This window comes from Strix uralensis, chromosome 16 (assembly GCF_047716275.1).
Source record: "Strix uralensis isolate ZFMK-TIS-50842 chromosome 16, bStrUra1, whole genome shotgun sequence".
In the NCBI taxonomy this organism is placed as follows: Eukaryota; Metazoa; Chordata; class Aves; order Strigiformes; family Strigidae; genus Strix; species Strix uralensis.
The window spans coordinates 4,103,910-4,127,842 of record NC_133987.1 but is presented as its reverse complement, the minus strand read 5'-3'; the positions used below and the strand labels follow the sequence as shown (position 1 = coordinate 4,127,842).

At 39.9% G+C, this 23,933-nt stretch overlaps 1 protein-coding gene across 4 annotated transcripts in view; it reads right to left on the bottom strand.

Annotated features, from left to right (window-relative positions):
* ADCY9 (adenylate cyclase 9) overlaps positions 1 to 23,933 on the bottom strand; it is a 95,813-nt gene that overhangs the window by 66,438 nt on the left and 5,442 nt on the right. For 3 of the 4 annotated variants that reach the window (XM_074886384.1, XM_074886386.1, XM_074886387.1), the window contains one exon: positions 10,521 to 10,571. The exons of the other annotated variant lie outside the window; for it this stretch is intronic. In XM_074886384.1, the coding sequence (XP_074742485.1) occupies positions 10,521 to 10,571 (51 nt within the window). The remainder of the gene's footprint in view (positions 1 to 10,520; positions 10,572 to 23,933) is intronic. 4 annotated transcript variants of the gene reach the window in all.

Here is a 23,933-nt window from a genome sequence, read left to right as displayed (position 1 = left end):
ATCTTTATCATCTGTGACAGAATGCAAACAAGAGCAGCACCCTGGACCATGCCCCCAGCGCAACTCCTCACGCTCCCGCAGCTCTCGCAAGCGCCTGCAGCGCTGCTGCTGCAGCCCAGGCCCTCCTGAGCGCCAGGATCTCCTCGGCACCCCACGGAGGGAAGCAGCTGAGGAGCACGGATTCATGCTGTGATTGCAGAAGTGCCTCCGAGAAGAACCCCGTTGTTGAACTCTTTGGAAAGTGAGAACAAAAAAATCCTCCTCTCCCTCCCTCTACTTTTGCTTGTAACCAGATGGATCTGCACATCTCCATATTTACATGTTTTTGTCCCCTCTGTTTCTCTCATCCTAGTGAGGAGGAGTCAATCTTGTAATTACATTTTGAAATATTTTTCCTGAAAAAGGGGGGATAAAACCATGGATTTGTGTTAAACTGAACGCAAAGTGCAACTTCCAAGTCTTACACTGCACTCACAACACAAGGGAGGTGCCAAGAAAGAGAAGTCAGAAACAGGCCCTAAGCCTGGCAGTCCAAAGGGAACTTCTGGCCCGGTTCTTCCCTGGAGACAGGCCTGGACCAGCTCAGAACCACCAACAGGTTAAACATCGGGACATGCTTCACAACCAAGAGTGGCAATGGCCTCTGTGGATTGCTTATCAAGTTGCACGCCGCCTTCTCTAGATCCTTTCTGCAAACTCCTCTGCTGCCAGCAGTACCACAAAGAAAACTCCTTGATGGTCCTTGCAAAACAGCTGAAATCCTCCACATAATCTGCAGGAAGGAGGCAGGAGACTGATTTTTCCTTCTCTCAGCCTCTTCTACTGTGCTTGCCTCCACGCAGATGAGTCACGGTGGTTATGGAGAACAGAGTCCTCTCTGCCTTAACAGTCTCAACACGAAAGCAGGGTTTGGTGCTTCCCCCTCCCCGTTCTGCTGTGCTTTGGAAGTGGTTTGTTTTCTTGAAGCTGAAGAGGTAAAATACTGGAGATTTCTCAGAGTTACTTGTCATCTCGTGCTGGTACAAAGGTTTGGTCTGCCTCCTCCCCGTGGAATGCTGCCAGGGAGAGCCATCCTGATGCTCAGGGGGCTGAAGCACACCATGTGTGAGGACAGAGCTGGCTTTCGGCAGCTTTGAGAGGAGAAGACTACAACTACCTAAGGGGAAGGGAGGGTGAAGACAGAGCCAGGCTCTCCTCAGAGGTGCACAGCGACAGGACAAGATACGATGAGGACAAGTTACAGCTGGGGAGATTCGTAACAACCAGCTCTAATTAAACCTCTTTTGAGCACAAGTTTGAACAAGACACTTTCAGAGATCCCTGAACAACCTGTGTTATTCTGTGAAGCCAAATGGCTGCCACATAGAAAAGTACAGGAAAAGCTTTGTTCGTCTCAAAGATCTGCTATGTGCCTGTTTGGTTCAGATTTTCATTGATCCAACAGAGGAATACATAGGCAGGGAGGAAGTTTTCATCATATCTGATTTTAAAAATTCCTCTTCGTGCCCTAATCTTCACAAAGATTTTTTTCAATTCAGGTAAATCTGAATTCACCAGGAATTTTGTCTGATTGATAAAAACCGTGGGCAAACACTGCTCAGAAACCATCATCACCATTCAGAACAGCAGCCCTGTAAAGATACCTGCATCTTATACAGAACTCTGGGTGCTGCAATAAACATAAGCCTGTGTATTATTAAAAAAAAAAAAGAATATATCTATCTTTTTCAGTTGAGAATTTAACATGTTTCCTTCACCTTTTTTACTATTTCTTCAGAAACAACACTGTTTATCATCAAGCGTATTAGAAATTCCCACTCTCTTCTCTGACTAATTTCCACCATAACCTCAACGTGGCCTTGGAAAACACTGACCACATATATTGAAATTGTATTTATGCACCAAAGGCTTCATGAAACACCTTCAGTGAGATGCCTACATGGGGCAAGACCTTCTAAATCACTCCCGATGTGCAGTGATAAACTGAATTTCAAGTCCTGTCATTGAAAGAAGAAAGACAAGAGATGAACTGGTTCACCTGACTCAAAGCATGAAGGTTAAAAAAAAGCATGAATTTTAAATGCCAAAGTAGTTATTTTTATCACTCCCTCTCATTTAAATTTAAAGCAGGACAGCACTACTGATACCGTTAGGTGCTAATGTTGTTGAAATGCAATGGGAATCAATAGTTTTTTCAGGAAGAGCGAGCGCGGAAAGGAGATGAGCAGTTTCAAGTCTCCTTCACCTCTGCCAGCAGCAGCTTCAACCACATCCCGGATACTCAAAACCCAAATTATCTCCAACACCTTACTTCAGCCAAATACACTAATTTTTCTCTCATCATCTAACAAGTCCCTAGCTCTCAAATTCTCAACAGCTCTTCCAATACGAGTTAACACGATGAATAAAAAATATGCAGCATGTTGAATTAAAAAAATCTGGGAACAGCTTTAACAGCTCTGAATCTGCTGTACAGATTTTATTACTCTCTTGCACAGTGAAGCAGAGCGTACTTGCAGCAGCCGCCTACTTTCCAGTTCAAAAGAACATGAAGCTCTTATCAACCATTACACTACACATTTCCAGGTTGAACGAGAGTCCAGACCACAGTTTGATGAAATGTGATTCCAATTCTCACTCTTCATATGCACGTCCATAAACTTGCCACTAAGACCATACATCACAGCAATATTCTTTTGGTAAACAATTTCATTCTTGTGTTTAAATTGGTTTCCTTTACAAACTTGCAAAATTCTTGTGCATTGGGGGGAAAAAAAAAAAAAAGAGGTTAAAAAAAACCCAGGGAACAAGAAAACTGCAAACAGTGAAGTCATGTAAAGCCTTCATGGCAAAATCATTTTGAATTCAAATTTAATTGGAATATAGCAGCCTAGGAAATTATGGTTCTAAACCACAAACAAGCGAGGGAATGTTTAGTAACCCCAAGCAAAAATCCCCTGGCCTCTCTAGCAGCACAGTTCAAGCTTGAAGCTTTACGTCTATTTATAGACCTCGGGCACATATCACTACAATAGTTGATTGTGCTTTGCAGCTGTTTTGTATATCTAGAAGGGCAGGAAAGAACAGACTGCACTTTGATCTTTCCCTTTTTTGGAGTATTAAAACAACAACAAAAAAATGCCATTAGAAAGGACTCAATATTTTTGAATCACAAGGGCACATGTTCCAAAAGCCACAGCTTACACTAAACATGTAGGGCTTAGAGCTAACATGTTCAATTGTTTACCATTATTATAAATACGGGCTGCACAAAATATTTATTCTAGAAGCATGCAAACTATTTCACCTATCATGAAAACATATGCCAAATCTAATTATAGGAGTCTTTCCTCCCCAAAGCATCTGTTGTTACGTGACACACACATAAAATTAAGATTCAACCTGAATGTAACTGCATCATAAATTAGCACTTAGCATATCTCAAGCAATAAAAGAAATTAAGCGTTTGCTCAAGATATCATTGTGGGATAAGAATTAACTACATACAACCTGTAAAACCTGCTGGCATTAAAGCTTTATAAATTACACAAGTTAGTATCTAACACTCCTAAAGACACTACTAATATATATTGTTCACGGAAGTCAAATCTGTGATTCCTGCCTTACGAAGTGTGCTGGCCCTTTCTGAGCTCTGAGGTTAGGGAAGGATCCTTTGGCCACCCTCACGTTCTTACTATGTGTGCCACACTAACAGTCAAACAGCTGGACGACGGTCAGTACTAGGGTGAGAAAAACCTCATTTTTTTAGCAGTAGAAAGGAAATAAGCCTAAAGTGAGCACCTTCAAAGACCTGACTGTACCATATCTAGCCTCCCTGAAAAACATTTCTAATCAATTACTGATAGGATTTACAAACTGCAATAAAATGTAAAATAGGATAAAATAGGATGTAAACATACTGCTTACAATTACTATTTAAATGAATTTGAATAGCTCGTTTCCAAACAGCCATGTGGACTGAAGTACATGAAGATGTTTAAAACATAGCAAATGGGCAGCCTGTAGAAGTGATTAAGGAAAAAAAAAAAAAAAAGAGCACCATTAGAAAAAAATAGAAGGTAAAAAGAGCTTGTAGCGAGCCCTGTAGTACCACAACCAGACCTTATCGACTACGCAGTGTGCCTGGGTATCTTCCTGCTGCTGTACAGCAGGCTGCAGGGCAACCTTACTCTTTCATGCTTTCCAAATGTTGATTCGGGTATGTCAGAGAGAGCAAATAAATTACAGAATTAGTGAGATGGAAAAGTAGTAGTAGGCTGCAAGAAATACAGCAGATCAAATGGAGGGGAGAACAAATCTGTAAAAGGAAAGCTGGCAAGATCGGACCTTTGTTAAGTGCTAAACAGCCTTAGAGTTATCTGTACTGCACGATCAGCACAGCACATTTGATTATGAACAAAGCTTTTAGACTTTTAAACATGTAAGATAGGACATTAGATAGTACTTTTTAAAAACCTCATTTTAAAAGAAAATATTTAGGTATATTCATATCCCGAATACAGATTTATTTCTGCTGTGGCCTATATCTCTCCATTGCATCTCTCTCGTTTGTTTAAACCAGAGTTCACAGGGATAAAGATAACTTTTTTTGTTTTTAGAGCACTTAAGAGACTGTTCTTGATTTTCATTAGCACTATAATTATATATTAAATTAGAAACTAATCTATAAAATAATAATTTACTAAATATTCATATTATGGTAATAATAAAAATGCTACTACATCACCCTGATCACAGGTACATGAGTGGTAGAGCAAGTATTTATTGCTAAAGATATAACCATGTTTCACTGTATATATTTGAACAACTACTGAATAATGAATAAAAGTTATTGGTATAATTCAGTCAACGAATAATACAGCTACGAACGTTACTTGGGGACATGTTTGTGTTGTTCCCAGTTGCCTTTCCTAATACTTTGACAACCAGATGGCTTAGTTTAAATGGAAGCAGTTGTTCTTAATCCTCTGTCCCCCCTTGCTGGACCCACCTAGTGACATGAAAACATCCTTGCTGTGAATATTATAATCCCATCATGAGGACAGCCAGGTACAAACAGAAGTTGTCCGGCCACTGTCCTTGTGCTGCCATGCAGAACTAATCGTGTATAGGGCTACTCTGACCAGTGACCAAAAACTCCACTCTGCCATGAAGACTGCAGGTGGCTCAGGAGGAAAACAAGGATATAAGTTCCCACCAAAAGAGATTGCTACTAGAGAAAGTAACGCAATACGGCGCCTCACCAGTGGAGAGCTCGTGGTCTTGGAAAGGAGTCTGCAAACCACAACTTCAAAATATGACTCAGTATTAGCAGGCAGTATTAAAGAAAGAATAAACAAGAGAAAAGTATGAGCTGACAATGATAGCAGCAGCATCTATGGAGAGTATGATAATTAACATTTACAACTGCGCAAATCACGGACAAATTTATTAATCTGGTCTGAGCAAGCTACGTTTCAGAAAGGGAAGAAAACACTCTGAAAGGCTCCAGTGTATTCACATTCTGCAGTGCAATCCAAGACTGAATTTTTGCATTTTAAACTCAGTATTTTAAGAGCTGGAAAAGCTGAAATTTATAAGCATCTCTCACACTCTTCCCTTTTACAAAACTTTTAGTAAAAGGGTGTTTTACACACAAAATACAAACTTTCCAAAGCAGATTTAGTTATAATTATCAATGGAATTCCAGATGAGTATTACCTGTTATCATAATAATTTTTTTCAATAGAGGGATGCCCCCCTATAATATTATTTCTAAAGTAAAACACGTTAAACATTAAGTTCAAATGTCAGGTTGGCTCAGGCTGAGCTAAACTTTAGCGTACAGCTGTTGTGCAATGTCAAAGCACGCTGAAAGCTTCCATCTCACTGGTTTCGTGCCCACGTGGAAGCCAGCCAGTCTTGATGACACAGATAGGATACAGTAAAGCTTGTATAATTACTGCTAAACACAAGAACTGTGCTAAAAAAACACTTATGCTCTTCCTTGAATCTACAAGAACGGGAAATCCAGAGGAGAGTCCCTCAACCATGGGACAAGGTACTTCAAGACACAAGGTACGATAAACACCCTATTCTTGCAAAACAGAAGTGCTAAAGATCAAGTTCCAAAAAGAAGGAGAAAAACCAAACTCCGTTTGCCTGATGAGATACCCGAGATGAGCAAAGTTAATTAACAGTATCTGTAAGGGGCAACACAAGCACCCCTCCACTTGCCCAGGGAGTGCTGCACACACCAGAGGCCCCAGATTTTGAGTTGACCCACCACTGGCATTTGATGAAGCCAGCCTCCACTGCCTGACCATTTTCCTCATTTTTGGATTAGACAGACAGCTCCAAATGCAGCCTGGAATATGGATAAACCTCTGGGAATGATAAACTTCGCTGCCTGTTAATTTGTGTTTGCTGACAAGCAGATCAGACCTTCGCAGGAGATGAGTGACAAACGCGTAAGGGATCTGAGGCACCACAGCTGTCAAAGATGTATTTGTGACCAATTCGAGAAACACTTTCCCAAATATAAATGCAACTTCTAAAAACCACTACCATTTTATCAAGCAGTGGTGCACACTAACAGACCCCTAGAAATATTTTTACAATTGAAACACTACACACAGTAACTGCTATTTATACTTCAATGTCAGCCTTAAATATTTACTTTCCCACTCACTTAGTTTACATTATGTGCCAACAGAACACTTCCTTGCATCATTTAAAGAGCCTATAGAAATTTAAAATTCTCTGGGCAGTAAAGGAAAAATGTTATAAAATAATTCAAATTAAGAGGAAAAATCTTTGCTACTTTTTATTCAAAAGTGAATTTACTTCAAAGATGCAGGATTTTTGCAAATACTTAGTTTGCTATATTCCTCCTGATAAAATAAAGAGACTTTTTTTAAAAAAGCAAACTGTTTTGAACTTTAAACCTCTATCTAGGCTTTACATCGCTGCGACCATTCATCACTCAGCAGCATTATGTTATTCCCCTGCCCTATGGCTTCTGAAAAGCCAACAATTCTAGTTAAGAGTAAGTAAATGTTTATACTTTTAATCTGCACATCACAAGGCTGTATCAGCAGTTACTGGACATTTTTCCCAGAAAGCAAACGGGCTGGGCAGCTGTATTTTCACAAGAAATGTTGTTTCCTTTTATGGCCCACAGAGTCGGTGGCTGTGGTCTGTGCGGGGGGAAGGCAGTGAGCACCCCGTGCCTCATCCTACGGCGCTGTTATCCCTGGACAAGCTGTTCTTCCCATAGTCATCCTGATTCTTCCCTTCCTAGTACTCACTTATTTTCAAGAGCAAAAGAGAGGCTTCAGATCGGATGTTGTATTATTCACGTTCCATTTTGCTCTATTGTAAATCACATAAATCCACAGTTAAAACAAACTACTCGGAGTAACAAAGGTTTATGGTCATTTCCCAGCTGACCAGTGATGGGCTCCTTTCCTGCAAAGGAACCAACAAGGGGCTCGGCTACTCTGCTGCTCACTCCACCATTTGCATCTCTAAATTTTCATGTTATTAAAACCAGCTAAAACGGATTTTGAAGAATGAATGGCCTGATGATTCACTGCCAATTCATCAACACTGAGGTTACACAATGTTCCAGATTATGGCCCATATAAAATTGAAAGGATGACTATGACCCTTTCCAATCAAGTTTTTGGCTGTTTCTTTGGGAATCCCGTCCTGATGGGCACATTAACTGGACAACTGCAAGAAAGAAAATAAGAGACGAGGGGAAGCGGGAAACCCCTGCAGCAGAACTGCTACAGACCAACGAGGAACATCTGTCCATCAGCAGATCTGCTGCGCAAGTTTCCAAGCAGCCTACCCTGGCTACTTACTCCCATTACTTCATTTACTCCCTTTGCTTCAGCTTTTCACTCCTTTAGCTGTACCAAACACTGAATCAACCCTTTCTCGTGGCTTCAATCTCAGAGTGGAAACCTGGAAGAAAGGACTGGAAGGAAGGGAAGGGGCATGGAGAAAAGTAAGAAGCTGGAGGTGGGGAAGGAAAACATTTCTAAGATTTTAAAGAAGGTAAAACAAATTTCCGAATGGCAATTGGAAATTCAACGCTTCGAATCTACATGGAGAGGGGAAGGCCAAGGAACCATGCAGCCATCTGAACACTGCATCACATTATAAATAGCAAAGTCTCATCACTTCCCCTACTTAGAAACCCTGATCTTGCTTCTGCCCCTTTCCTAAAACAAAGCAAAAGCCGAAAGTTTGTATGAAGGTAAACTCCAAGCAACACTTAATAACAAACGCTGCACTAGTAGAGAAGCCTCTTAAAATGTATGCATTTTCTCTTGTGTTTCCTTAATTTGAATAAAAGTTACAGTAATGAGAGGAAAGGGGAAGAGCTGGCAAAGAAAGGAAAAACCCGAGTGCCAGTGAGCAGCGGCAACTAAGGGATACAGCCTGGGTAGCATTAACGCCAAGCCTGGAGCCCAATTTGTAGGGATGCAGCTTTGCTGATTAGTTATTTGCACAAGCTTACAGACATGGGAAAACTGCAGAACATTGACGGGAAACACCTAACCTCCTGTAACGGAAAATCCTGCAGAGAAACACATCGCAGCCACCACCAGCACCGGCTGAGCACCAGCCCGGTGGGCATTCTCTTGTCCTCCAGCAACAACACATCCAACTCCAGCAATCCTGAAAAAAAACCCGTGTTGGGCAGTGGGATGGAGAAGTTTAAAAACCCATCTCTGTCAAAAAATAGCATTTAGTTTATTTGGCTAAACCTCAGGTCTATCCCAATTGCATCAATCCCACATGAGCGGAAGACTGGAGAAACAGGCCACCAGTTCTCCCTGGTGTTTCTTGGGACTGCGCTGTATTGTACCCAGTAACGGCTTCAAATTGCTCAACACAGCTTGCTTTCTAGTAAAACAGCCCCAGTGAGACGAGTGAAATATTATTTATACTTCACTTTTTTCCCCAATCCAAGTTTAAAACTTGGTTTCCACAACCTGTAGATGGATAGATCAAAATGAGTTAGGGACACAGCTCCCACTGTAATACCAAATTGCAAATTAAATGCAAGGTATAGCCTGGACAAGTTCAGGACTTGTGAAAGTTCAATGTTGTAGAAAATATTTAAGTTGTAAGGAGGTTACAACGGGAAATTTAAATTATTAGTCTGGCACTGTTACATCAGACTTGAACAAAACCAAATAAAAGACTCAAATTTCAAACTCAGAGAACAAATTATTGAGGAAACTGGATACAAACATACACTGACAGCCTTTCTGTACTAAACATGGCCCTGTGCAATTTAACAAGAAAATTAAAGACGTAAAAATTAATAAAACAGATGTAAAGAAATCTTTAGGTAAGAACCCTTGTATAAGTTAATAAAAACAATACAATCCCCTAAAACTTCCTGAGACCCTTAAAAATATATTACTTCAAGGCAACAATTTTCCTGATTATGAAAATAAACAGGATTTTTAAAAAAAAAAAAAACAACAAAAAACAAAACACACACACACCAAAAAAAACCCCAAAGCACCATACAAAACCAAACTATGCGTGTGATGGGGAACACAGTCTCAAGTTTTAGGTACCTAGAAACAGCCCTTGAAGCAATGCCCCCCCAAGGATATTTTGATCGTAGTCACACGCTTTTTCTAAGGTATTTTTATTTAGTCTTCCTTGTAGATAACTGCAAGGAGAGGACAGCTAACGTGATATTAAATTAATTATTTGTCGTCTCCCCTCATAGCTGAGAGGGGCATTAAGTCTGAAATATTACCAATAAAACCATTAGGCTTACCGACCTCAGAGCATGTTCTCTCACACTCACATATTGTTTCCACGACTCGCCAACTCTGTCTCAATCAAAAAATCAAGTTTATTTTCTTAATCTTTGATACAAGTACTTTCATACTTACCTGCTTATCAATAAGCAAGCCTATACAATTGTACTAGTAGATAAGAAAAAAAGTAAAAATAAGAAGAGAAAATATTTGCACGACACACGTGTGCTCTTGTTTACACAAAGCCAAAGAGGAAACGGATCTTTTACTATTCATGGCTCATACTTTCACCCAAATCACCTATTTTTTCACTTTCATCTTACTGTTGGCAATATAAATTTGGAAAATATACAGAAAGAACAGCTCACACAACAACCTTGCCAAATAGTTACGTCTGGTTTGGTTTTGCAAGTTTAGACAGTATGAGTGAAGTTTCCAGTTAAACAGACCTGGAAACGTTAAGGCAAGGCTCACAGACCAGCGCGGAATAAATTCCAACGACGAATACATTTCTAATCACAAAACTTACCATACAAGTGTACCCACAACAAAAAACACCTTCAGACCAGGGATTACCAGCGCTGCAAACCGAGGCCTGGCTAACTGAAGTGGAATTGGATTCGGCTGGCCAAGGCAAACATAGATAAGCACAGAAAGAGAAGACATAACAGCCAGATTCGCTCACACGCAGGCACCACTGACCTGGACTGTCACACCTACCTGCCGGGGACACAGGCTGCCTCTGCAGCGGAGGCACCACTTCACTGACAGCTAGAATGGAAAGAGACACCCAGCTTCTATCTTGGCATTTTATATGGCTGCAAAGCATACAAAAGCAAAACAACCCCCTCAAACATTAGTTTGCAATATCTTTCTTTTTTTCAATTCTGAACTAACAGAATCGATGCCTTTATTTCTACACCTACACATGTGTGCATATAAAGATAAAAATGAGTATCACTGCATGTTGCATTTCTACCAATAGGAAAAACTTCGGTAATGAAAAGCAGAGACTGATTAAGTGTTAAAAAAACAAAAGAAGGAACATTAACCCTCTGAAGCACCTCACTCTGTTCTGCGGCTGTCATTAAGAGGTAGGGCAAGCATACAATTATCTGTTCAACACCATATTTTCATTCCAGAAATGGGTACCATGACATCAACACACATCTGGGTCACCATCTTGCAACCTGTGTGGGCAAACCTGTGTCCATGTGCCCCCCCGCCCCCCCCCCCCCCAGGCTCCTACTCTTGGGCTGGGCTACCAAGACTGCTGGGTACTATGCTTTCATAGAAAGGAAAGGCATAGCTTTAGCATCACATTGTCACTCCATGGAGCTTTTGATGACAGCAAAGATCATCTCTATCCACTTCAAGTGCAGCAGTTCTCTTTTATTCTGTGTCCTGGACAAGTCAGACAGTTCATGACACGAAAAAAACCAAAACAACAATCTCCCCCCAGCTCAGTAAATTGGCAACAACTCTACGGCAAATAATTCAAAAAGAGGATTAAAATTCTTTTAATGCCATCTTGCTGAAATACTGCATCGTTATTTACAGTGGCACGGCTAAGCTGTTATAGCAGCAATCCATCACCATGCACAGCTTTCTAGAAGGTGGTAAGTTATCTTCACAGGAGTAATAAATGCTAAGGTTGAGAGGACTGCTGACCAGTTCAGGCGCTCACCTGCCCCAAGGCCAGGCATCCAAAGCAGTCCCTACAGACAGCTCCTTAACTTCCACCCAAGTTGTTGTTGTCCCGTCCCCCCGTCCCCCCGTCCCCCCCCCCCCGACAGCCTAGTGCTTTTGCAGCAATTTAAGTACAGGGCTTCTTGCCCCATCTCCTTTCCTCTCCGCAGGCAGCCTCCACCATGGCTGAAGACCATGGCTATCTCTCCCTTCCAGCTTTTTACTCCAGACTAAAACGCAATTCCTTTGCTCTTTTCTAGACATCTAACTATCTTGATTGCTCTCTTTGGACTCTCTCCATTTGGTTCCCATCGTTTTTGTTTATGTTTCTTCTATTACTGAAAGAAAATTTATGAGATTTAAGGACTAAACAAGAAACACCCCACAAAAAGCAACTCGGGTTAGCTTTCTACAGATTGCAACTTCTTATAATGTCTTCCCTCACACTGTCACCCAACATCCCTTTGATTTCCACTGCCCCACTGCCTCCCAGTTTTTCCAAATACCATCAAAAAATTCCTCTCTAATTTACTTCTCAGAAGATACAATCTAATGGGTAATTAAAAATACAAAAGAAAATTTAGGAATAACTATTTTCCCTTAACAGCTTCCATCCCATTAAAATATTTTTGCTGCTATAATGCCTACAGGGCTTATCTTCAGTTGCAAGAGAACAAAGAAAACAAACACTGAAAATGTATCTAAATAAGCCACAATATTTTGAGAATAGCTACCATGGTGCTATGGGACCTTGGAAACTTGCAGCAAAATATGTGAGATATTGCTCAGAAGTAAGTTTTGCTCTTCAGTTGTATGGCTAGAAACACTAATACCACCAGTTATCTGTAAATCTTACCTTTCCTATTTCACATCAGCAAATTGTATTGGAAACACTATTATCACTCCCACCACAAAGTCCACCACTACCTTCAGTTGTTTATGCTTTTGAATTATTAGCAAACGAACATTAAAGAACATTAAAGTAAATAAAAAGGGGGAAATAAACTACAGCATTAACATATGATCAACTACATTACATTGTAAATAGAAGTACAGAGTCATTTTGAATGGGGGGGGACACGACACACAACTGCTAAGTTTGTTTATAAAGGAGCCTGGTTCTCTTCCAAGTTTCACATTCCACCCTGAAAATAACTACTTAAAACAGCTGTCAGGTTTTTTTGGGGGGGAGGGAGAATGATCTACCACCAAATACAATCTTTCTTTAGACACGAACAAGTTATCATGGGTAGCAGAGCTTGTGCTTCACTGAAAAAATTCAACTCCTATGCGGCCCCTAAAATCTGCAGTCAAGAATGTAAAAGAGCATCCAAAAAGAAAAACTAACCTCCACAGAGAGACCCCAGCATCTGAGCTCACAAAATAGAGAAGCACCATCGTCTCCATGCTCAGAAGACCATGGGAACTAATCATCTCCCATAGGACCAAAAAATCAGCAATTAATCTTCCTTTCACTTCAGGTTCTTTTAAAACATCCCCCCCCCCCAGATTCTTAGTAAAGTAGATTTTATAAAAAATTTAAGAACTGGAATATATTTAAAAACTAAGTAATCAAAGCTACAAATCTCATAATAGTATATTTTGAAGGCAAACATGAAGGAACTCAACAACCTACTGACTCTGCTGGTAAACATTCCCATTAGCACTTACCTTTCAGCTTTTCACCTATCACATACACTTGCTCTCTCTGCTGTCTTGGCTGATCAAACTGCAACTAACAAGACATAAATTTTTTTGTACAGTGTATACCGAGAGTTCAAAACCTCCAATTTTTCCACACAGAGACACATTCACAACAGAAGTAGTATTCACATGAACAGTCATGCTCATGCTAAGTAGTCTCTGTATTCAAACCAGTCAAATATTAGCGGGATACATTTACTGAATCAATCACTTCTTCTACACATGGGACAAGTAGAGGCTCCTCCATGTCTTAAAGGTCTTGGAATTTACTTTGGGGAGAGCTTATTACAAATGAACAACAAAAACCATCTTGGATATACTGTTGCTGCTGCAGTATGCTCTTCCATCTCCAACATCCAAAAACCTGGATGCTGTCTCAGGAAACAGCATGAATTGCCCCAAATGCTAGGCAGCATCAGAAAACTTTAGACCGTTAAAGAAACACTTCCAAATATCACTTAAAACTCCTCTTTCTTCTAGAGCTACTGTAACACTGCAGTAAGAAAGATAAATCATTATCTGGTTTGTATTAAAGAAAAAAAAGACTGAAAAATATAGTTCATGACAACTTCTCCTCTCTAAGTCTCAAGGCACAACACTTGGCTCCAGCCACGACTGCAGGAACTAAAAACCAAACAAAAAGATGAAGACAAGCAACTGGGAAAACATCACTAAAGAGTACCTGCCACCTGAGCACAGGAAAGTAAAACAAACACCAGACTGCTCAAGGAGAACTCACCAAGGAGATACAGTGGACATCCCTCCTTACAAATACTGCACCTACCCAAATCCGTGAGGAGATTTCAAACGCTGCTGTGCTGAACCCGCAATTCTTCATCCTGTTTTTGAAACAACAATGCCTGGTATCTCCACAGTCCCCCCCATCAATTCTCATTCTAATGTCCTAATGCAGAGTCACCTTTTTAAGATCTCTAATTATTTTACAAATTTTTTATACTGTCAAACTAAAAAGGGAAATTACAATTCTCCCCTGTATTCCCCCTCACTTCAACACAGGGAGAAAAATGCTATAGGTAGAAAATACGAGACCATGATGGGATATGAGAAAATATTCCCATCTCAGCACAAAAAGAGTATTTGCAGACAAGCAGTGTCTGAGACAGAATTATCAAGCAATACACCCTGTGTCCCATGGAACAATACTAATTTTAACTACTCACTCTTTAGTCTATTTAACTCTGCTACAGTAGCAAGCACCTGAATTTCCAAACAAACCTCAAAAACATCATTTTGGGAATAACTGTCAACAAAGCATTAGCATAGCTTCTCATCAATAAATGAGCTCATTACCCTACCTCGGCACATACCAGCACTTCATGTCACTCATTCTACCGCAAATACATTTTAGAAGTGATCAAATGTATGACTGCTAGGGATTTAAATCTGGTTTTAGGAGTCACACAGTAGAACGTACAGTAGAAATCTCAGTTACAGCAAGCCAACACTTCACTGTCACATTTTTCAGGATGTGTTTGGTAAGCTCCACATAAAAAAAACCCAAAACCACCACCTTACATTAGCAATAGTTAAACTCCACACAACAGGAAACTGAAGTAAACTGTTCCAGAAGCTTTATTAGAGCAAGCAGGAACACCACAGAACACAAACACCAAGACACCTGACAACAGCTATAACTGGAGTTTGATTAGGGATGACTTACCTCCTCTGGCAGACTATTGAATGGGCACCTCAGAAAAATAATATATTCAGTCAAATGTCTAGACAACATTCTTTCAGGAATGGGCTACACAGCTACAGATGAGTTTGTTCATTAAGAAACTAAAGATAGGGACTGTAGACAGAGTTTTCAAACCAAGCACTTGGCTCCCTCTTACCACAGTATCCATATACAAGTAACATACATTTAATCCACACTAGTTATTTAAATACCCAGTGTTCTTGCCAGTTTGTGTACTGTGCCTATGTGGTAGATTTTTGTCCCCTGACAACGGAAAGAGTAAATACTAGAGAGTAAAATTTCATTCTCCATTTTTTATGGCTCAACTACATATTAGTATAAAAATATCCAAATGTATATAAATCAAGACATTTAAGTTTTCTTGAAAGAAAGGGCATTTGGAAGGGAGTTTTCTTCAATTTATGAGACGTGGCAAAGTCTTATCACAAAAAAAGCTAACTATGCTCAAAAAATGAAAACTATTTCTTTATCCTACAAGGCTCTAGCAGAACCATTACCAACTCAAGCGTAGTGATGGGATCCTTGCTGGTTTTGCTAGATTACGGCCCAACACTGAATTCAAGCTGCCATCCCATAATGCACACCCCCTCTGATGCGTGGAGTAGGACAGCACATCTGGAGTAAGTTACCAGCATTACCAACTCAGTGCTGCTGCCTTCGCTGTGTGAGCGTGCACCTCGCTGGGCTCAGCGCCACCAGCTCCTCACCCACTGAGAAGACCAGGTACACCACAGACTTCTCAATTAACTGAATGCTGCTTCTTGTCTGAGAAGTGCCTCATTCTATAAACAAAAATCAAAGGATGAACGCTTTCCATGACCATCTAATATTAGCTACACTTCACTGGCTAATTTTCCAGAAGATCATCTTCTAATAGTCATTGCGACAGAGTTGTAATTTTACATATACATTGAAAGGGCAATAAAAATTCCCATAAATACTCCCAGCCATCCTTCTTCTGATCCCAAAGTCTACGTTTATAGCTTTAACTCTTGTACTTAGTGTTCATTTTATACTGAATCACCTCAATACAGCAGTAAGGACTTTTAGAACACCATTTTGCTTTACTTGTATTTGTGAAAGTCATTTGCTACATTTAAAGTTGTCTCGTTTAGGTGAGCTATAGACACACTCAATGTATATTAAATGCAGTTCCTGAATTGAGTATTATTTATTTCACCCACACAGACTGTTGTGTTACCATAATGCCCCGAAGATCACATTTAACACGTACAACCACATTATTTCCACAAATCCATAATTCTGCTATTAAAAAAACCAGTTGGCTCTTCTTTAAAATGAAACAATCATAACGGTAAACTTTAACAGAGTGGCACTTGAATTAGGAGGATTTAGTGTTTAAAAAGCTGCACCACGTATCAGTGGGGTATGGTCCAACTCCTGGACTTACTAAGCAGTGCAAGAATTAACAAATCCTTTACTCCAAATAATGCACTGTCAGCACAATCTAATGCAGCCAAGCCTTCTCCATTACAGCAGCAGCAGAACGACGCACACAAACTTATGACCGGGATCGGCTGCGTGCTTGTTTGTGGCTGATACTAGGCTCATACAAGTCCAATAATAATTTAAGTCCCAAAATACATATGTAATGCAGTTTATCTAAGTGTTTATCAAATATGCTACTTCAATGAAGCACTGGCGAGTGCAGAGGCTTAGCAGGCAAATATCCTAGCTTGGGAAAAAAATCTTAATCTAAATTTTAAGACAATTTCCAACTTTGTCACCTCCTGAAATCTTGGAGAGAATTAAATGCTTAACAGATGCACTACGTTTTAAATACAGCCACATCACGCACGCATTTTTTTATAACACTTAGAAAACACTGTGCCTGATCAAAAATGTCTTCCGTATGGTCTGATTCACTTTCAGTACCCGATTACGGACACAAAACCATTACCGACCCCCGAACAGCAAACAGTCACCAAACTGTCTCCGAGCAGGGGTAAGCACCAAAGCACAACAGTCCTCCCAGTGCTTCATCAGGGCTCAGAAACCAGCACCTTCTTTTCAGTAGCCTTTGCCTGCACATTGAAAAAAATGTCATCCTTTATCTCCTTCTTTTCCATCCCCTATATCAGACAAAGCAAGAGGCCGCAGGCTCAGTTACCGGGAGCACGCGGATCGTATTCAAACACACCTCCACTCCAGCAGCGACCACCCTCCTTTCCCAGCACTGGTCTCCTGCACGCAGCGCTGCGGCGCAGGGCAGAGCCCATGCCGGACTGAAGCCAGCACGGCTAAAGACAAGTGTACTCTGAAAACCTCTCCGAAATGCAGCTCCCACCTTCTACTATCAACAGGTAGGCTCTATGATGCTATTAAGCATAGATAGCTAAGCAAAAGTTTTATTAAAAAATGCCACCCATTTGATGAACATCTAGTCATGCACGCTACAAGAAGTGGGTGCTTTCCAAGTTGATTAAACATGATTCAAGCATCTGATTATTCAGAAATAATGGACTGCAAAGACAATTCAGAGTATTTTCATGTAAGAAACATCCAAAGGATGCACATATTTACTGAAATGCTATATACACACATATATACGTATGTATAAAAAAAGCAAGTAACAACAGCTTTATGTAGTTAAGATTTTTGGACTCATTTGTGGAAAACTATCATCAAATACCAAATTAAAGTATCTGACACGTAAGAAAACGTGACTTTGGTGAAGACTAGCAGACCTTTTGTTTACCTCTGTATCCACAGCAAATTCCAGCAGCACCAATGTTTCATAACTGAAGATATATATATATTATTTTAACATCCTCAGCAGAAAGATTCAGTTACTGATCACTATGGATTCCAGAACCTGGGGTGAGGCGTGGGGTGTGTGTATGTTTCTCTTAAACGGTGTATTGGGATTATGAAACAATTTACAATAAACTCTCATCCTCACATGGTATTTTTAAGAATGCTCTCTGCTTCTAGTTGATGCTGTAATGCCAAGCAGCAAGTAAAACGTTAAATATTATTCATATTGTCTCATTAGTAACTTACATGTACATATGAGATAGAATCTCTTTCATAACCTGTATCTTACTAGCAAACAGGGAGCCAGACAGAGCAAAACAAGTAAAATCCTTTTGCTTTCCTACATACTGTTATCAAATCAGAACCAAGTTTTAAAAACTGGAACTAGGTGGGAAAGGTTACAAAAGTCTTGGATAAAAGTCTGATTATCTGCTGGTGTAGTATCCCTGTGGGCATGTGAAACACTACAAAGTCTCCAACTCTCTTCTGGAAGCCTGTGGCCATTTCTTCTCTTAGTGCAGTCCAAACACAGACCTCCTAGAAACACAGACAGCTCTTACTAAGCATCACGCTGTCTAAACAAAGGAAATTTGGAGCTAATGTTGTACCTGGTCTCTTTGCAAATAATGCCCTTACAGGAACATTTCCTCATTACATCCTGTCTTTAACACTGGTCCTGTCAAGCCGTGAGCATTTTCCAAAAGATTTATCTGTTGTGCTTTCGTCCAAGTTGGTCAGAGGTTAGAGGCACTTAGTACCTTACAGGAGGGACTTCACATGTCCATTAAACAAGAGTTAAAGACTGCAAGAATTCAATTCCAAAAACTACTGGGAACAGCTATGCAAAAGCTTACCAGGGAGGTCTTTGGAAAATAGCATATCTAATGTATGCCCTGTAAAGAAAAAAAAACCCCTAACTTCTATTCCATATATTAGGCATGTGCATCTAAGTCAAACACCAAAGTTGCACATTTAAAAAATAACAAGATTCCATTTCTGACTCAAGTATCCTTGTTTACCTAATGAATGTAAAGAATTAAGCACACAGTATCAGAAGTTCTTCTATGCTTCCTGAAGGCTGAATCAATATTTAATAGCATGTTTGAAATATAGACTTTTTTTTGCTTATTGTGCAGTTAAGCACAGTCAACCAAACCACCACCATTTTGTCTCTTAAAACATGAATAGTTGTTAATATCGTTATTAGTGATTATTGATTAGATTTGCTTTCCACCTTTTCCTCCTACCTCTCTTTTCAGGAGGAAAAAAAAAAAGGAATTTTTCTGTTAAGGCCTACAAATTAACATGACTGGAAGGAAATTAAGTCTTTACAGACTTAGTTACAGACAGCTGGATTTAGATGCTTTTCAGCTCTCTTTCTGTGTGGCCCCTCTCCTCCCCTTGCAATGGGAGGACCTCTGGCTTAAGGAATCACGTGGCCAGCAGGAACCTTCCAGCCCATGATGACATCCACACAAGTGAATTTGAGTCAACTTCAGCTGACAGCTGAAGGAAAAAAAAAAAAGCAAATTGCTCTGACTAGTAGATATTCAAAACGTTACACGTATTGCAAAAGACTTTTCCCTTTGTTTGCATGCTTTTGCATACGTTGAGCAGCAGACAGAAGGACAGGTCCATTAGCAAGCTAGTGGACTTTATTCCACTAGTTCTTCTGCACTGTTCCAATTTTGGAGATTTTACAAGTAATGCTGTTTTATGACAGTAATGTGATTTCTAAATTTATCAAGTCAAGTTGAAAACAACAGCTTTAGAAGTGCAACAAGAGGAACAGTAAGTGCTATCAGTGAAATAAAGACTTGCAATATAATCATTGTTATTTATGTGGTTTGCTAAGAATTTCCACATTAAGTTACTGTAACAAATAGAGACCCAAAAAGTTTTCAGTCAATTGTAAGGGGCATTTTGAGTCCGAGAGATGCTAGCTGAAAAAGGTCATCTAGAATTCAGAACCATGAAAAATATTTATCCCTAAAGCCATGTATCTAGTAGGCCTATTGCTCTAGGTTAAAACATTCAGGGGAAAAAATGAAAGAGAATATTCATTTGATGAAAACAATTTGGTTTGAAAGGGCAGTACAGATTTCTGGTACAGTCCAATACTGACAGATGCCTAGCAAGATAAGCCTAACCAGCCAAATCTGTCCTACTGCCTAAGACAGTACGAGTGCCTCAACGTGACGTCTGGGTGAAGAAAAAGCTGTGGTACAATCTCCAGTCTACACTTCTCTTCCAACTGCCACGTTATATTTTCACAAATTATTACATGGGAGCAACCAGCTACATTTTCAAAATCTCCACGGCTTTATTTTAAATCGAGTTCCAACAATTTCCTACAAACCTACGGAACAGCCTTCACAATAATGCAAACTTATATAACAGAACCTGTTAAAATGTGTTAATGAGACTCTATTGACTAGCTGGCTTCTTTGCAATAGCAACTCCCACTGGAAGTTAAAAATTTAAAGGCTAGGAATTTTTTTTTCTTTCTTTTCAAAGGACAGAAATGAGATTGAAAATCATCTAAAAATAGCAGAGAATTTTCAAGTGTCAGCTGTAACGGAAAGAGGAATGGCTGTCTCTCCTTACAGAGCCAGGATGGATGGAGTGAGCTTGTGATTCAGGATCAACAGAGAGGTAGCTTACACACAAACTGTAGATGGCAGAAAATAATTTGTTTAGTAATTTTAGTAATATTCCACAACAATCTACAGCAACTTGAAATCCAATGAAACTGTACTTTGTTTTAAAGTGGTGAATGTAAATTCTTCTATACCTTGCCTACCAGGAGGAAAAGTGAAGTACATATTGTGAAATAACTGCAAAAAGAGTTTTAAACAACCCATTCAAATCATGCATCCTCCTCATGACAGAAGATGAATATAAATTATGTGTCTTTGACTTTGTTTTGTCTTTTCCATCAATCTTTTTCCCCTAAAAGCCACAGTGTCAAGGCTTTTATTTAAAGAAGTTCTCTTGCATTTAAATAGTCCCTCACCTACCTATGAAGATTTACTGATGTAAACAGGAAGAAGGAAGAAGAGAGTTCCAATTTGTTATTTGTAGGGTACCTGATTACATTGCAGCACCTATATTTTGGGTAGCCAAAGAGAGAGACATAAATGAAAGACTCTGCAGATGCTGCTCATCGAATGCAGCAGAAGCCATGGTGTCCCTCCAATACCACAGGACCTCGGATTTCAGCACTCACCTTTCCCATGTTCTGGAATAAAGCCCCACTCCTGCCATGCTCACTTAACTCTTGTAGGATGTAAAGGTCTTAAGGTCTATTGAAGCTGTTACTTCACTCTACAGTGCTTATATAGGGCTTATACACAGGCAGAGCTGCAGCACTTTACAACCAGACTGTCAGGACTTCGGTGACTTATTTGTTAATTAGTGTCAGAACACACAATAAACTGAAACTGGAGACCACGCTGTTAAACAAAGTATATTGTTAGAGTCAGTCCCCATTCCGTACAAAGTGGAGAATCTTACATAGATACTAGCTATGCTTATAAATTATTTTTCACTGTGTGCAGTCAAATTAGCCTTTAACTACGTTATCAAAACTCAAAGCCTCAATAGCCAACATCCAAGTTTCCCGTAAATAATAAAAACAGCTTAAGCGTGAATATTTTTTAATTGAGGTATTTTTGTACGTGGTCATGCACAAATAAAAACAAGAGCAACTCAACATTATCTTCCTCAAAATTTGGAGAAATTGTGACCTTCCTGCAGAGGTCACAAAACCTACCTGGCAGTGAAGCTGATCAGTACTAACGCACAAATACCTAGGCTTACTTTTAGAAAAAGTTATGTCATTGCATCATGTAAAATATTTGGAAAGCTCAATAATCACCAGGTTTTCCTCCAAAGTTCTTTCTTTTGTTCATAGCTATGAAACACATCTTCATCATGTGAAGACTTGACAAGAATCAAGTTGAGCAACTATCTTCACTATTTACCTCCTTTTCTTTTTGCTATTACATGGTAAAATTACAGATCACGTCAAAATGTTAAATCAATGTAGAATTTACTTCTTCCTGGCAATATGCCTTCATGCAAATTACCTCTAATTATAATTCTTCATCTGTCACTGAATACTTTTCATTTTTTAAATAGAGGAGTGAAGTCAACCTGTGTGTGACATTTTATTTTCAGTCTCACACCTGAAAATAAGATCATGAACTACTACCTCAATGCAACAGGTAATAGGTCACATTATGCAAAATTGCTAAACGGACTAGTCACTAAAATTTTCTGTCTCAGTCAGCACTCAAAATTTTGTTTTGTGGGAAAGTGGAAATACATACACATGCCTACTTCATTACCACGTTAAAAAAAAAAACCAACAAAAAACATTTGTTCTATCAATTGTTGCCTGAGCGTCAGATTAGTATCAGAATACATGAAATCCAGAATTGCGATGTCTGCCACAAACGAGTTCAATAAATATAAAAAGCCAGTATCTAAAGATTTACATTTATGGAACATGATTAAACTAGAGGTTGAATGGGAAGACCTGCACAGGAGCTGGCAAGACACGAGACAAGCACCTTAACCTCCTGCACTCACCCCAAAACCACTCACTAGTTAGAGACTAAAGCTGCTCTTAGCCAAACCACAGGGCAAAGCTGAATCTGTGCAGAGCTCTCTGCAGGGCTGTCCTTCTAGATTTACACTACGCTCAGCAGACTGGGCTCAAAAAAGGTAAGGAAAACTTTCATCTTATCTTTCATCTACCTATGAACTTCCAGAAGCACATGACAGTCACGGGTCCTCTGCACACAGGTCTGGTAAAAGACAGAAAGACGGGACAGGCAGGGAAGACTTCAAAGCTGGCAGGGTGTAATCATGGTCCCCCCTGATCGGCTGCAGAGGGGAGGAAGGGGAGAAAGATTCAATGACTTGTCTCTTCACAACCTTATCCGAGACTTTTGTCTTTCAGAAACACCCGCACTGTGCTCCCTGTAACCCAAACCTGAAGCAGCAGCAGAGTATCAGGTCACCAGGCAGAGCTGTATCCCATGGTCTGCCAAGGGAAAAGCATCCCAGCGGTCGCAGGTTGCCACCGTGTAAAGAGCTAGGCTATTTACGGAGAAATAATAGCCTTAAATTACATTTAAAGGTTTTAATATCGAGTAAAACAGTGACTTTAATAACTGATTTGCTTTATTAAAAAAATGTGTAAAAGTAAAGCAGATAAGAAACGTGGAGAACAGTGAAAGACAATACAGCAAGCTGCAGATCTTTGATATGCTTTATCAGGCACAGCCACCAGTTGCTAGAGGGAACTGGTGGATTTTCACGCAGTAAGTGCTGCAAAAGTTGACCTTCCCTCTGAAGCCATCAACAACCCGGTTTGGTTAGCGGGGTGACGGTGCACAAGATCCACTCACATTTTTTCCATGATGAAGTAAATGACAAAACCAGAGAGAAAAAGCATGTCTGTATCTTCAAGGGCTTCTAACAGAAATCCAGCGCTACAGCCAGTCCTTGAGGCAAACTGAACAGGGAGGTGTCTTGCTGCAGAAAGTTTGGGAATTATTTTAATGGAAACTTCAATAACCATGATTCTGATTAGAGTATCAGCATACACACAAATGCCCCAAATGAAACCATGGTTCTGCTGCGCTGTGCTCTATAAACACAGAGAAAGCATTCTTGCCCCAACACGCTTACGTATTTTCAGCACTCAAAAAAAGATGCCCGTGACCCTGGTATTTCTGGAAGAGTTGCTGGCTGGCTGGCAAACAGCAATATTGTGACCTCCTAAGTAACAAGAAAGAAATGCAAACCACCAAGAAGAACAGAGCAAAACAAAAATATTTCCATAAGCAGAACTTTTTATATCCTGAGAAAAGATCTGACTCCAGAGTTCAGAAGGGACACATTGATGTGTATTATGTGACTCTCAGTATCTCATAGTCTTCAGTAAATTTGCTAGGAAGCCCAGCAAGGAAACAGAAAAAGTGAATTGTCTCAAATCTTATGGCAAAATTATTATGGAAGGTATAATTGAACTGATGTCTAGGGTTTATCTGTGGACCTCAAAAAAATCACCACAACATTGCTCTCCTGCGTTCCCTCGCATCCAAGGGGATCAGGTGCTGTGAAAACAGATGGCCTAAGCCATCAAAAAACAAACAGCAGTCACAATCAGGCAAAACCACTGCAAGGTCCTCAATGGCTCACTCTGTTTGTTTGTTTTAGACACCATC